Here is a 13622-nt window from a genome sequence, read left to right on the forward strand (position 1 = left end):
GAGCAAAGATTACAGAACCCCTTCCCTGTCTGATAAAACATGAAAAGCCCAAAGTACACGTCATAAATCTAGGACCCATCTAGAACCACACTTTAGACAGGAGTTGGAAGGGCCATTTTTGTTTGTATATGGTGTGCATGTTATAGACAGTTTTGCATATGTGCAGTTTTTAGGGGAGCTGTGCTACTTAAAGATGTAATTAAAATATGACTAAAAGAGGAGATGGTCAAGAATGAGCATGCAGCCAATCTGTATTGGATGTTCCTCTTACTCTGTCCGTGCAGTAACCCAACATGTAAACCTGATGGTTTATCAGCGAGAGGCAGATGTGACGAAGTGTTCAGTGCTAGATTTAAGCAGAATCCAAACAAAAGTGCCTTGCTGCATTGTACACTTTTACTGTCAACAAATATTGTACAGACAAGTTTAGGTACAGCTAAGACTGGTGGCCAGGTGGTAAATTCCAAAACAGCTAAAAAGTTTTGAATGCCTTCAGGGGGAGAACTTGACTGAGCAGAAAAAGACGGCTGTAATTTTTCAGGCAAAGCATTAGCTGCCAGAGATGAGCTTCTGAGATATTTGGCCATTTATTTTATTGAAATATTCATGTCTAATCTAATGAAAAGCTAACTCAGCCACTGATGCGTCTAACTGTATGACACTGGGTGATAATACTTCACAACTGTAAAACCTCAAAATCAATCTCTGCTTTTTATAGGGAATAACCTGCTAAAGACTACAGGGGAGAGACTTTGCTAGAGAACTAACTGGCTGTGAGGAGGGGAAAAAGCTGTCACAGGTTTCCTTTCAGTCTTGTCTGTAGTGCAGCTTTCTACTAACCAGGATAGCATGTATGTTCAGTGCAGCTTTCTCAGTCTTCCCATAGTTTTTTTTTCTCATCTTAATGCATGCTAAAAGTCATCCATGTCCCCAAAGTATAAAGTGTAGTTGCATATTTAAAAAGTGGGAAGGGGAGGTGAGGAAGCGAAAAGATCGGCTGCTTTGCCTTTACTCTCTATTGGGAAAGTACTTGAAATTCCTCACATTCTTCTCCTGTTAACAGTATGTTTACTTTTCATCACTGGTTTATTAGGATTAACAAGAGTCATTGCTTGCAGCTCATTTAATTTGAATTTAGTGAAAGCACGCTACCTCCTGCAGACTGTAGGAAACATTCTTCTTCCACAGAAATGTATTTATTTGCAAAAAGCAGCCACCAGAAAACGTGAGACCTGATCAATGCTTCCACCCCAGTGTTCAACATCCCTGTGCACATACTGCATTCTAATGGAGTACCTTATGTTGCAAATTCCAGGACAGTTTGAATAATCTGACAGTCTAATTAACATTTCAGTCCCTCTATCACATATTTGCTTTCAAAGGCAAGAAGCATTTTCTAGATATGTGTTAGGGAGCATGGGATTGCAGGCTGCATACACCACTTCAGCATGACATTTACCTAAATAAGCAGGCTTGGCTTAGTCATTGCTGCATCTGTAGTAGAGCTTGTTTCAGTTTAAGGAATTTGAGTCCATTGGGATTTAAAACTTTGAGAAAGCTCCTGCAGTTGCTTTAAAGCTGTTGCCTTTCAACATGTTCTACTAAGAATAGTTAGGTAAATATTTCTTTATTAAATGATTAATTCCATAAATAATTTTTTAATTCATTGAATATAAAATTAAAATCATTTACAACTTATTCCAGTATTACAGGGGAGAAGAGGGGTAGAAAAAAAACTCAAAAAAAAAAACCAAAAACAAAAGCTACATTTTGATAAATAAAATACTCAGCTTTAAAACAACTGATTTCTGTCTGCCGTTAAACTACAGTTGGTACATAATAGCTGCCACCGTGAACACCCCACAAGTGCCCACCTCAGGAAGGAATGCAACTTCCAACTTGGTTGGGAAAGGGTGGGAGAAGATGGAGGGGAGAGGGAAAGCCTAGTGTTAAGTTGAACAGTATAGAAAAAAAGTTTTCATAACCAGAACGAAACACTTATCACTTACAAACAGAAAACAGTATATAAAAGATAAGGTGCTCCAAAAAGAAGCAATAAAGTCGCTCCAGTATTATGAAGCCTTAAGTATGCTTAAATCTCTGTTGCATTAGTGTCCAGTTGCACAGTGCACTCTTGTAACATTTCAATGTTGCCCTCAAGTGGGCAAGGCACCATTTCCATCAAAGTCCTTTCTCCGTGGCTGGTTACTTCAAAATTCCATTTAGCATCCCACCCCCAACATGACTTAGTCCCTAAATTTGTGAATGTCATTGACAAGTCTGTAGTAAGGATAAGCTTCATTTGCATGTGGACAGTTGTAGTTGCATCTGCAAGACTGGATCATCATGACGCTTTTAGTGAAGGTTTCTCCATCATCACAACGAAACCTGATCTTGACAGTCCTGGTCTGCTGGGGAGTACAGCATCTTCCATCCACACATGATCCACAGTACTTGGGGCGATACTTCTTCACACTGGAACATCCAGCATAAGTAAACTTCACTGGGGCCTGGGACTTCCTCGTCTTGGTACATTTTTTTCCCTTCTGTAAAGAAGAGGCAATAATATTATTAGCGGGAGATGCTTCTCCAGCCTTTACTCTCTACCCAAGCCAGTTTGGAAAGAAGAGAAGCACCAGAGGAGTCTGTATTTACCTTTAGGGAGGCATAGCTAGGCTGGCCGCATGGCCTCACTTCACATATCCTGGTCTCTTTGATGAGTTTACAGTCGGGATTATCATTGGTAACCCTCGTGGAGATGCCAGTTCCACAGGTCTTGGAGCACTGGGACCAGGAAGTTGTTTGCACAATGCATTTGGGATTCTCAAAAGCTCGGCTTTGTGGCTCAGATCCAAAAACTAGAAGAGAACAGGAGGGCTTAGACTAAATATATGCTCTCACTAGGTTTCTCTTTCCATTGGGGTCTAAAAGGTCACACAGCCTCTCCCCCTCTAGCCTAAACTGTCAGCATTACACAAATTAACCCTTACTCACCAGGTAGCATTTTCAGGCCTCCTTTCACAATGGCAATTAGCTCATTGTTCCTGGTTAATTCGCCTTCGGACGCATCCACACCAAACTCTTTGCTGAAGAAGCCTTCCAGCTCATCCAGCGCATCCTTGCTGTCGTCACAGACCCACTCCTCGCAGCACTGCCCGGGCACTTTGACCAGCCTGGGGCTGGGGCAGCCCAGGTTAGGAAGGGAGAGCTCCTGCGGGCAGAGCGGGATGCAGCCCACAGCTCCATCTATGCACGTACACTGGTGTTTGCAGTTGGGCTGGAAGCTTTCGCCGTTCTGGTAGATTTTGGAGTTATATTCACATGGTCTCCCCTCAGACTGTGCTGCAGATTAACAAAGAGAGAAAGGAGGGAGTCAGAGGTGGGGATCGCTCGTTTGAACACACGTATTTACCATAAATTGAATTTAACGGACCAGCAAAGTTCCCTACAATCCCCTGGAGACGCGAGGCTAGAACAATAAGTTAGTCAGGAATCACTTTTCCTTATGTGCTTTTAGCGGAGCCCAGACATACTGAATTGCATTCCAGACTGCTGAAGTCATGCGCCTTTCTGCCAAGCTACCAACAACAAAGCATAACCATACATGGGCTCAAAATTACTAAACTTCGGCACTACGGGGACCCCTGTTTTTATTTCTGTTCCCCGGGGGAGCCAGCCGGCCGGCACCTTACCTCTGCAGATGCCTCTGAGCGCCGTGGGGCTGGCGCCGAAGTTGCACTCGAGCCCCTTGGTGTGGTCGCAGGGCTGCTCGCGGCTGCAGTCCTCGTTGAGCTGCCGGGCGCAGACCTTGCAGCAGCCGCAGCCGTCCAGCGCCAGCCCCACGCCGGGGGCGCAGCGCGGCGCCTCCCGCGGGCACTGGCAGGCGGCGGGGCAGGGCGCGCACAGAGCCTGCGGGCAGAGAGGCGGCGTGAGGCGAGAGCCGCGGGGCCGCACGCGCCTCCCCCGCCGCCTTCCTCCCCCTCGCCGCGCAGCGCCGCGCAGCGCCGCGGACACTTACCAGGCGCGCCAAGCAGAGGAGCGCGGCGGCCAGAGCGGGGCCGCTGCCGGCGGGGCTCATGGCGGCCGCTGTTCGGCGGAGCGGAGCGGCGCGCGCGGCGGTGCGGGGCGGAGCGGGCGGCGCGGAGCGGAGCCGGCGCGGTCTGAGGCGGCGGCGGGCGCGCCCGCCTTATATGGGGCGCGGGGCCGCCGCGTGCCGCCGCGGCGTGACGTCGGCGTTCCGGCCGCGGCAGCGCCCCGCGCTCGCGGCATCCCAGGAATGCGGCTGGCGCGCGCCGCCCCGGCCCGGCCCGGCCCGGCCCGCGCGCGCCCCGCTCGCTCCCACCTCGCTCTTTTCTCCCTCTTTTCCTTCCCCTCCTTCTTCCTCCCCCCGGTCTCACAGCTCTCGGGCAAGTCCTTCTCCAGCGCGCTCCGGGGATTTCTGCAAGCCTCCCTTTGAAGCGCTATCGCACGCTCCTGCGCAGGGAGGGAGGGGGGATACGCGCACACACGCACGCACACACACACATATATATATATATATATACATACACATATATTGGGACGCGGCCGCACAGCGGGATGTTGCGGCCGGGCCGTGCCGGGCCCAGCGGCGCTGCGGGGCGCTGCGGGGCGCGGCCCCGGGGAGCCGCCGGCCGCCGCGCAGGTGTCTGCCCCCGGCAGCCGGCCCCGCTCGCGCCCGAACGGGAACGCGCGCCTGGGAAAACAAGGAGTTTAAAGCTACCCCTGGAAGCTCGGATTCCCTTCTTTTTAACTGTTGTGTTTATGCTTCTCCGCCGTTGAACCCTATAGGACACATAGGAACCCGGCAAGGGAAAAAAGCGTCCATGGAATAACGAACTCTCCCTGACCTTCACTCCAGCACGCAGTGATAAGCAATTAAAATAAACATCTACCTAAATCACCTTCCCCCAGGGAGAGGAACATTTAAAAGAGATGACAGTGCTACTGTTTTATAGGACTATATATAGGAATATATATATATATATATAAAAAATATTTTCCACGTACAAAATCTGCAATATCCAGGCTTTTGTCATCCGTGCTATTGTTTAAGAGAGCAACATTTTGGTGTTATTTGCTTGCATTACCATAAAGCCTGGCAGCCCTGCACATGTCCTAGCTGTGTTTAGGTGTCTAGTTTTTAGGCCAGTGACAAAATTGCAGGAAATCCTGGGCCCTGCAGCAAACGCAACCCTCTTTTGTCCTGTTTATCATCAATTTTTAGTATTCCTCTCTCAAGCTGGACGTACTCGAGTAGCTTTTCCTTCTTGAAGTTTAAGAATTGGGGTTGGGGAGGAGAGTTTAAGCTTCTGTTGTGGCGTTTTTTCTTTTCATGGCTGTAAGTATTTCCAGATGGTGATTTAGACACCAGACGTAACAATATTTCCATATTTGGTATAGCAGTAGCCTGCATTTTTCACATTTTTCTGCTCTGTTATCCAACCACAAAGCATTCTTGACAGCTTCAGATGTTGTTAAATATAGCCTTAACTTCTGTTCCCAGGGCAGGAAATTCTTTGGAATTCCTGTTTTTCACGCAATCTGTCTATCATGATTTAGGAGAATTGCACTGGAGGAGCCAACTGGCGTTTTAGTGTAGTTTGCTCATTTATTGGAAAAAAAAAAAAAAAAAAAAAGCAAAGTAGTTTAGTCTGCTACCCAACGGCGTTACAATAAGTCCCCGTCCCAGGGATTTTTCTTTGCAAATGAGCTGATTGTTCCTAACACAAGTTTGGGCGTTATATATATATATATATATATATATATATATATAATTTTTTTTTTTTTTTTTTGGTTGCCTTCAAGGATGGAAGGTGGACGAGCAGCTTCAGAGCAGAGGAGAAACTCTACAAAACTCTCCAGAGCCCCTAGAAAGCAGCGGGGGGAGGGGGAGCGGGAGGGGATGCGCAGAGGAGGGGAGCCGAGTAGCCTGGCCGCGGAGCGTTTCCGCGCAGTCGGTGTCTGTGCGGGCCGCGAAGGACGCGCGGGGGGACCCGCCGCTCCGCGCGGAGAAGCGCGGCCGCCCCGTCGCCTGCCCCCGGCCGCCGCCGCCGCCGCCGCCGCAGGGGTTACAGCAAGGAGCGTTTCGTTTCGTGGTGACTGATGGGGCGCTGCGCACATGCTGCACGGTGAGTGCTGCTCCCGGTGCTAAACCTCCGCAGGGGCGGGGGGGGGGGGGTGCATGTATATGTGTTGTGTTTTGCTGTGTATTTTAATACCGGCAGGGATAACAAGGAGCCTTGTTGCAGCTTGCCGGGGCGGCGGAGAAGGGGGCTTGCGGTCGCCCCCGGAGCGCGGCTGCGGCCGAGGCGTGCGGCGCGGAGACCCGCGCTGCCCGGGCGACACAAGAAGGGGCGCAGCATAATGCGGCCCCTGTCTGCAGCCAGCCCGGCACCTTCCAGCGGGGTTGCCAAAAACATTCACCGCTTTGTTTTGCTTCTCAGACGGGTATCTTTTCTCACCGGCCCGGCCCCGGGGGACGGAGCAGGGGCTGATGGAGACAGTCCATCTTTGTTGATCCTCCGCGGAAAGCGCTCCCTCACCGCCACCTCCTCCCCCTTCGCCTTGCGTAAGCAGAGGAGCACCAGCAAAGCAGCTGCGGGCCCCAAAACGGCGGCAAAGGGGGGTGGGGGTCCCCCGCCCCCCCAAGGGCTGCGTCTCCCGAGCTCCTGCCGTGCTGGATGGCACGCAGCCGTCCCGCCCCGCGTGCGCCGCGGCCGCGTCGCCGCCCGCGGGATGCTCCGGGGGGACGGGAGCCGCCCGGGAGCCGAGCGCCCACGCAGGGCCGCGGCGCCTCCCAGCCCCTGTCGACGTAGGGGTCACCTCGTGTTTTTTCCCACAACTTGATCTTATCGTGTTTTTCTTTTCATTCAAGTAAATTAGACTCGTGTTGTTATTTTACGGTGGTTTTTATTTTATGGTGGTTTTGTGGTTCGTGAAAAGCGATGGGGTAAAAGCGCTGGGCCCTCTCTGCCCAGAAGGTGCTATGCAGAAGTAGGTAGTGGCTTTCTTCTTCACTCACATGCCTGAAAATTTGACCAGAAAGGACAATAGTCGAAAGGGAAATTCAGTCTTTAGTTACATGCAGCTATCCCCCGAGACTGCCAATACATACCATTTAGTGCCATTTCTGGTGACAGGAGTTATTTTACATGTCCATTAAGAGTTGGACAGGGACCACCAGCTAACTTATATAGCTGCCAGTAACGGTAGTAACAACTTTCCATCCCTACTGATTTGGCTAAGCCCCAGCTGGTGACGAGGAGGAGAAAGACTTGTTCCTGTTTCCAGGCTCTGAGCTACCCAGTACTCCAGGCTTCCCTTTAGCTATTTATTTATTTATTGTAGGTATATGTTCTTTCTAGGATACTTTAATTTTGAAAAGGTAATGTTAGCTTTTTGAGATACTTTCTGATGGGTACTTTTGCTCAGGATGACTCCTTACACAGTGGCATTGTGATCAAGAGGAGCAGTTTTGTGATGCAATGCATTTTTATTAACGAAAATTTTGAAAGCGTTAAAGCAGAAAGAGCTAACATACCAATGGGTGGTTAAATTGAGCAGCTTTGCTTTTCAGGGATTTATGCAAAACACTTGTTTATTTAATTACATCTAATTTAAGGACATGCACTGAGCATTTTCCTTTGATCTGTGACTTTCACAACATTTAGCACATGCCACAGGAAAAGGCAGTGAATAGCACCTTTTCTCACTTGGTTTCATGTCTTACCCACACGTTCACACAACTTTGATGGGAAACTGTAACTGGACCTACATTTGCTCAAAAAAGGTCACTTTGAAAGCTTTGAAGCACTTTTTAACAAACCTGTCCTGAATTTCAAGTAGTTAACAACACTTGAAATCAGCTGAGTTACTTTCAAGTTCAAGTTAGACTGTGAACCTTTCATACGCTTCTGCTGCACGCGTTCATTCCCCTGCTACAAACCGTGACCCAGAGTTTACGTTCCGGGCTGTGTCTACATCTCCCGAATGTACCTTGGGAAACAGGGAAAAGTTTGGAAGAAATATCTTCCTTTCTTAGATTGTGTTCAGTATAACATAATGTAAAGTTTCAAACCTTTGTTGTTCTAAGTGAGGTGGAAAACATGTAGTGCTCACAACTGTTCATACGATGAAGAGTATTTTAGTGGCTCGTAGCTTTTTGTGCCCTAGGCAATTGCTATTGCTACGGTGAAGTCTGCTGAGAGCTTGGCTAATACAAAGCAGGCGTTTGGAGCAATTGGCTTGTACAGCAGGTACTCCAGAATTACTCAGTGTATACTACCATTTCCACAGGCCTTTGCCTCTCCAGGGAAAAGGACTTCTAAAGAACCAAATCAAGAAAAAATTAAATGAATGATTTATCTTCCCTTCACCCACTGTTAGTTTTTCATGGCTACACGTGGGGATTTTGGAGTGTTGTAAAGTGCTGTATAGATATTCCCCCGAGTGCTGCTACTTTCAGTGAAAGTAAGTGTCCAATCCGGATTAGAGAACATCAGCAGTTTGCAATCATAGGAATTTTGGGGAAGGTTCTTATTAAAATCAGCACCAACTCTTGTACTCTGTTTAATTTCCTCTTTCTCATTCTCTTTTTCCTTCATCCATCCTTTACCCTGTGTTTCTTCTGTCTCTCCTCCCCTGTCGTAGTTCCCTATAGCCTTTCCTTTCCTGATGTTTACCCACCTTAGGCTGGGCCTCTCCTGCAGCTCCTGCCAGGCCACCGGTTCCTGCTGCACTAAATCAGTTCTCCCAGTCAATGGCTCCTCTCAGTGACTCACAGGAGCTGCAAATCCAGCGGGGCAAATTAAGCATAGCAACATGCAGGCAGAGCGGCAGAGTAGCCAGAAGACTTCAGCAGCTGACATTCAAGTGGGTTCAGAATTTTTTTTTCTTGCTTGGATATGCTCAGAGTTTATGCTGAATTCTCTGAATGTGGCATTTCCTCTTTGTTTTCTCCCCCTTCCCTGCTACTCATTCCTTATATCCCTTTAGCTAATGCCTGTCAGTTTGAGTACAGACTGTGCCTTGCCTGTGGTTTGTAACCCTGGGGGGCTGTGTTTTGCAATATTTGTGCACAGAGAGGGACCGGGCTTTGCAGGTATGCTGCTTTTCCCTGGCTGCTGTCAAGGTGTCCTGAAGGTCCCAGTTTTGTGAAAGTGGAAGAGGAACTCATGACCCTCCTAACCCTGCAGGGGAAACAGAGAAGCAAAGTTTGAAATAGTATTCAGTTGTGCTGATTGCTTCTTCAGCGTGTGAACTGCACCACATGCAAGTATACAGGACACGGCAGCACGACAGGCAAGAAGCATCCCTGCCAATGGTCGATGTATCTTGTTGAACCTTTGACTAGCACTACGTATTGCATGCCATTCTCACCCGATGCTGGGTGCAGAAAGGCAAAAGAGTTACAACCATTTCTTAGTTCCTCCCAGCCAGCCAGGGAATCAAAAGATCTTTGTCACTGTCATTCAAGGATCTGACATTAAAAATTATTTTAGTACCAGCTGCTACAGTAGCACTGGAAAGCAGTTCGGCCTCTTCAGTGAGACAGGTAAATTAGTATACATTTTAATCTCAGATAGCACATATGTGTGTGCTTCAGGTGTTAAAGCTTACTTCACTAGAATGCAAACTGCATCTTCTGAATGCATCAGGCACTCCCCTATATCGGAAGTTTGCAATGGAAAGACTATCATGGGCTTTGGGCTAGGCTCTCTATTCAACAACAACCAAAAAAAAAATCAAGATTGTTCTAGCTAGCACCTGGCTGCATCTGGCTTTCTAAGTCATGCCTATCACTTTCACCCCATGCAGTGATTCAGCTTGCACATGGTAACAATACAGGTTGAAAACTCCCATTATACATTCTGGAAACATTCTTTCCACAGCTGTGTCTCATGAGTTTCATTGATGGAAGTTGAGGCTTCAAGAGCTTACGTAGGCTCTGTCTCAGCACCACCTGAGATGAAGGCCTCAGGCAGGGATCCCACCCTCAAGATCCAGCCATCCCAGATGATCTCAGTAGAAGCTTGTTCTTAGCTTTAAACTTTGGTCCTCAGTGTGCAGAATTTCCCAGTGGGGCAATGCATGTGAACTGACATCTCTGCTAAGGCCAAGTGAGCAAGCTCAAAGAAAATTGCTCATGATTGCTAGGGCTTATTGGAGCTAGTTTAACCTGATTGCAATCAATAGGGTTGTGCCTAAGAAATCCTTGATCAAAGAACACTTCCAGGCTGTGATCCCTGTAATGCTTGCGAGCAGCTGTGTTTCTCTGCCTCAGCCTTCATCTCAGCGAGACCTAGGAGACAACTGCCTTCTGTTTCTATCTGTGCTGCAGGAGTAACTGCCCCAGAATACAGTCTTGAGTATATTCGGGTTTTTCTTCTCTTTCTGCATTTAAAATACATGGCAAACTCATGTTCCCCAGAAGGTATTTTGTTTCATTGTAGTTAATAATCAAAGCTAGATTTCCTTAAGGTGAACCTATATCAATGCTAGAGGAACCCTCTGCCTTAATTCTGATGCATTTACTCCCTACTGTTAATGTCACTGATACGTGGATGTTCAAAGGACCTGCCTGGCCTTTGTTTTTAAGAACACATGGTAATACATATTTTTGTAGCTGTGTTTTCAAATAAATGAGTGTAGGTTTTTTTCTTTCTTTGCATGCAAATAGAAAGGAGGGCCTTTTCTTGCAGGATGGTGAGCATGCTTTGCCACACACCAAATTGTGTCAATTACTGATCCTTTCAGGCTCGCTGCTGAAAAGGTCACAGGATTAGTGTCAGAATACTGCAGAATCTCCCGAGGTTCCTGTGGGCTTTGTCCAGAATCGTTACTCACTCTCTGCTAAATACACGAGCTTATTAAAACACGCCAAGACCCTAGCTGTATTTGCTGCATTACTGTTTATTTCCATTCTGTTCTAGCTGGGCTCTTCCCCGTTACCTCCTGATATGTTATACGAGCACCTTTGAGCGGCAGTGAGTTGTGCTCTTTTCTTCCATCGTGCCTGTTTGATGACACATATGAGCTAACGGATGCAAGGAAGCCAGCCATAACCCTGTCGGGGGCTACCCTCCTGCTGCAGATTAGCTATTTGCAATATTCTCTGGCTTGTGCCCCTCGCTTCTGGTCAGTGATAGCATAGTGATAAAGTCAGCAGCAGACAAATAAGTAGACACGATGTCATCCTTGCAGATAGGAAGGACGCAGAGGCAGCCAACAGATCATGTATGTGCTTTAGGAATGTTTGCGGAGACAGCGTTACAATCCAGGAATGTGCAAATCGCTGCCCATCCCAGTCTTGGGTGCCTGCGATTAAGGAGATGTGCTAAACCCTCTCTAGACTTGATCAGCTTCCAAATCTAAAAGATGTTTCTGGCTCTGTTGAACTGGTTGGGGTGATTTTTCTAGGGAGTGAAGAAGGGACTGTCTGAGCGGACTCTCTTCCTCCCCTTATCTCCGCTGAGGGATAAAAGACGGCTCGAGGGAGCCGGCTGGCGAGGGCTGGGGTGCATCCGGCGAACGGACGCCTGCACCGTGCCCGGCCCTGGTGCAGCTCCGTCCAGCAGCCATGAGCAAGGAGCAGGCCGGTTTTTGCAGACCCGCAGGGAAAAGGACGTCTTTCCGAGTCAGCCGGGAAGCATCTATGCTGCCCACTGCTTTCCCAGGGACGGATGTCCGCAGGAAGGAAAAAGTTAGCAGGGGCTATCGGAGATTACTTTGGTGTGGAGGCTTTTTTATGACTGCATTAACATAACTTTTCCAGTTGTACAGAATATATGACTGCAAGCGTCAGTGCTGAGATAAAAGCAGAAGCTCTTCTGCATGGAGGAAGTGTTAAAAGCTAGCTGCTGTGTTAATCACAGAAGAAAATCAGTGCTGACTGGTGGCTATTTACTTTCAAAGAAGTTTGCTTTTGTGTTGTTATTCTTTTAACTCTTCTCTCTATATATCATTTTATGCACAGTTAACTACATATTTATCGCTGTAGCTAATCCTCTCTTCCTGCCCAAAGCTAGCTTGGGTCTGATTCTGAGACTCTCCACGCTGCTGCGATCATTTGCCCAAAAGGATCATGAAAATGGGAGAGCATGGGTCTTTCAGGTGAGTGGTGGGTAATAACACAATAGTATTTATAACCAGTTGTGAGAGGAGAGCCTCTGGTTTAGAGGAGGGGGCTTTTTCAGGCTCTACTTGTATGATTTTTAATAGTGCCATGTCAAAATAAAAATCACTGATTAAAAGCGTGCCTTGCTTGTGCTGCTAAAAACACTTTAGATTATACATACTGAAAACAGTAAATATTTAATGTACACGTTTACTTTTCCTCTTTTATACAGAATTCACAGGGCCTGACAGAGAAGCGAGACAGATGTGTTTATAGTGAGTGCCCTGGGCTAGTACAATGCTGCAGTGTTTGGCTTGCAAGCACCACAGGGGGATGTTTAAAAAAATAAAAGTGTTCCATTTACATTGGGGAAAAAAAATCCTGAGAATGTTTCTATTAATATTAGCTGCTGTAAAACCCCAAATTTTACATTTAAGGCCTTAAATATTTCAAAAATAGAGGGCTAGTAGATTGTGGTTAGTGAGGATGTGGGGTAAGAAGCTTTTCCTCGCTTATATAGCTCGTGAAAGAGGTGGTCGAGATGGCAGTTCTGCTGGAGGGAGAACAGAGCTGTTATTGAAATGCCGCTGATGAAAGTCCAGTGTGAAATGAGGAAGAAAAGTTCAGGAGTGGGCAAAGCTACGCCTCTTCCCCGCCGAGAGCGGGGCAAGCGCTGCACGGGGCAAAGCGTGCACCCAGGCACGAACGCGCGGTGCCTTTGCTTTTCCGCAGAGCAGGGGCTGGGGCTCAGCGAGAACCAAATCCGAGAGTCAGAACACGATCGGCAGCTATGTTTTTAAAAGGTGAGAAGGACCAGGCGCTGTGGGGAAAGCAAAATGTACAGAGCCCTCGCCGTTTGAGAGGATGTAAACACCTCCCTTACGTACAAGCTGCTAACTGGGATGTTAAGAAAACCACTTCCCGATTCAAGGAGATTTTTTAAAGATTAGCTTTGAATCTTGACTGAGGTCTTGTTTAGGCAGTAGCTTCTGATCTCAGTTACACTGATATTAAATCTGATTTATCTGGTCAAATTTAATGGAATTAATTAATTAATTAATACACACATGTTAATTAACTTAAACAGCTGACGTTTGAGTTTCTGGAGAGGTCCCAAGGAAAGGGTGGCTGCTTTTTCATCTGTGTCCCTCTGATTGCTCTGAAGTTATCCTGGACTAAGACGTGAGTTTATTTTGACAATCTCATTAAACAGCTGGCAGCCTTTTTAACTCTTGCAGGAGAAGATTAAGGTAGCTTTTAAAAAGGGAGTCATGGGCTCAGATGTCTGACTAACCTATCATGGAAAGTTTTCTGCTGAAGAAAAGAAAAGTTAGGAAGTAGGAGCCTGCTAAGCAATGTATGTTTAGCTATAGGCAGTTATTATGGACTGTGATATATATATATATATATATAAACATAAATAAATAAATAAATATAAATTTAATAGTCATCTCAGGATGTGAATAAAGCTAGGAGTCCAAGTGAG

General features: G+C 47.2%; 1 protein-coding gene and 1 long non-coding RNA gene across 2 annotated transcripts in view; one reads left to right on the forward strand and one right to left on the reverse strand.

The window, feature by feature from the left end:
- Positions 1-1638: 1638 nt before the first annotated feature.
- CCN1 (cellular communication network factor 1) lies at positions 1639-4147 on the reverse strand. The gene is made up of 5 exons (XM_067300980.1): positions 4019-4147; positions 3693-3909; positions 2995-3342; positions 2656-2858; positions 1639-2546 (listed from the first exon to the last, which is right to left on the reverse strand). The coding sequence occupies exons 1-5, from the start codon at positions 4076-4078 to the stop codon at positions 2247-2249; spliced, it is 1128 nt and encodes a 375-aa protein (XP_067157081.1). The 5' UTR covers positions 4079-4147; the 3' UTR covers positions 1639-2246.
- A 1798-nt stretch (positions 4148-5945) lies between these two features.
- LOC136992511 (uncharacterized) overlaps positions 5946-13622 on the forward strand; it is a 35357-nt gene continuing 27680 nt past the window's right edge. The window contains exon 1 of the long non-coding RNA XR_010884798.1: positions 5946-6149. This is a non-coding gene — a long non-coding RNA (uncharacterized lncRNA). The remainder of the gene's footprint in view (positions 6150-13622) is intronic.

The sequence above is a fragment of the Apteryx mantelli genome, chromosome 8, assembly GCF_036417845.1.
Source record: "Apteryx mantelli isolate bAptMan1 chromosome 8, bAptMan1.hap1, whole genome shotgun sequence".
Classification (NCBI taxonomy): domain Eukaryota; kingdom Metazoa; phylum Chordata; class Aves; order Apterygiformes; family Apterygidae; genus Apteryx; species Apteryx mantelli.

Bases quoted from the DNA above. Each gene is read 5' to 3' on its own strand.
- CCN1 (XM_067300980.1), bottom strand. From the start codon at position 4,078: ATGAGCCCCGCCGGCAGCGGCCCCGCTCTGGCCGCCGCGCTCCTCTGC. The intron at 2,859-2,994 runs GTGAGTAAGGGT...GTTCTCTTCTAG, and splicing joins AGGCCTGAAAATGCTACCTG to TTTTTGGATCTGAGCCACAA. The intron at 2,547-2,655 runs GTAAATACAGAC...TCTTCTTTACAG, and splicing joins CTAGCTATGCCTCCCTAAAG to AAGGGAAAAAAATGTACCAA.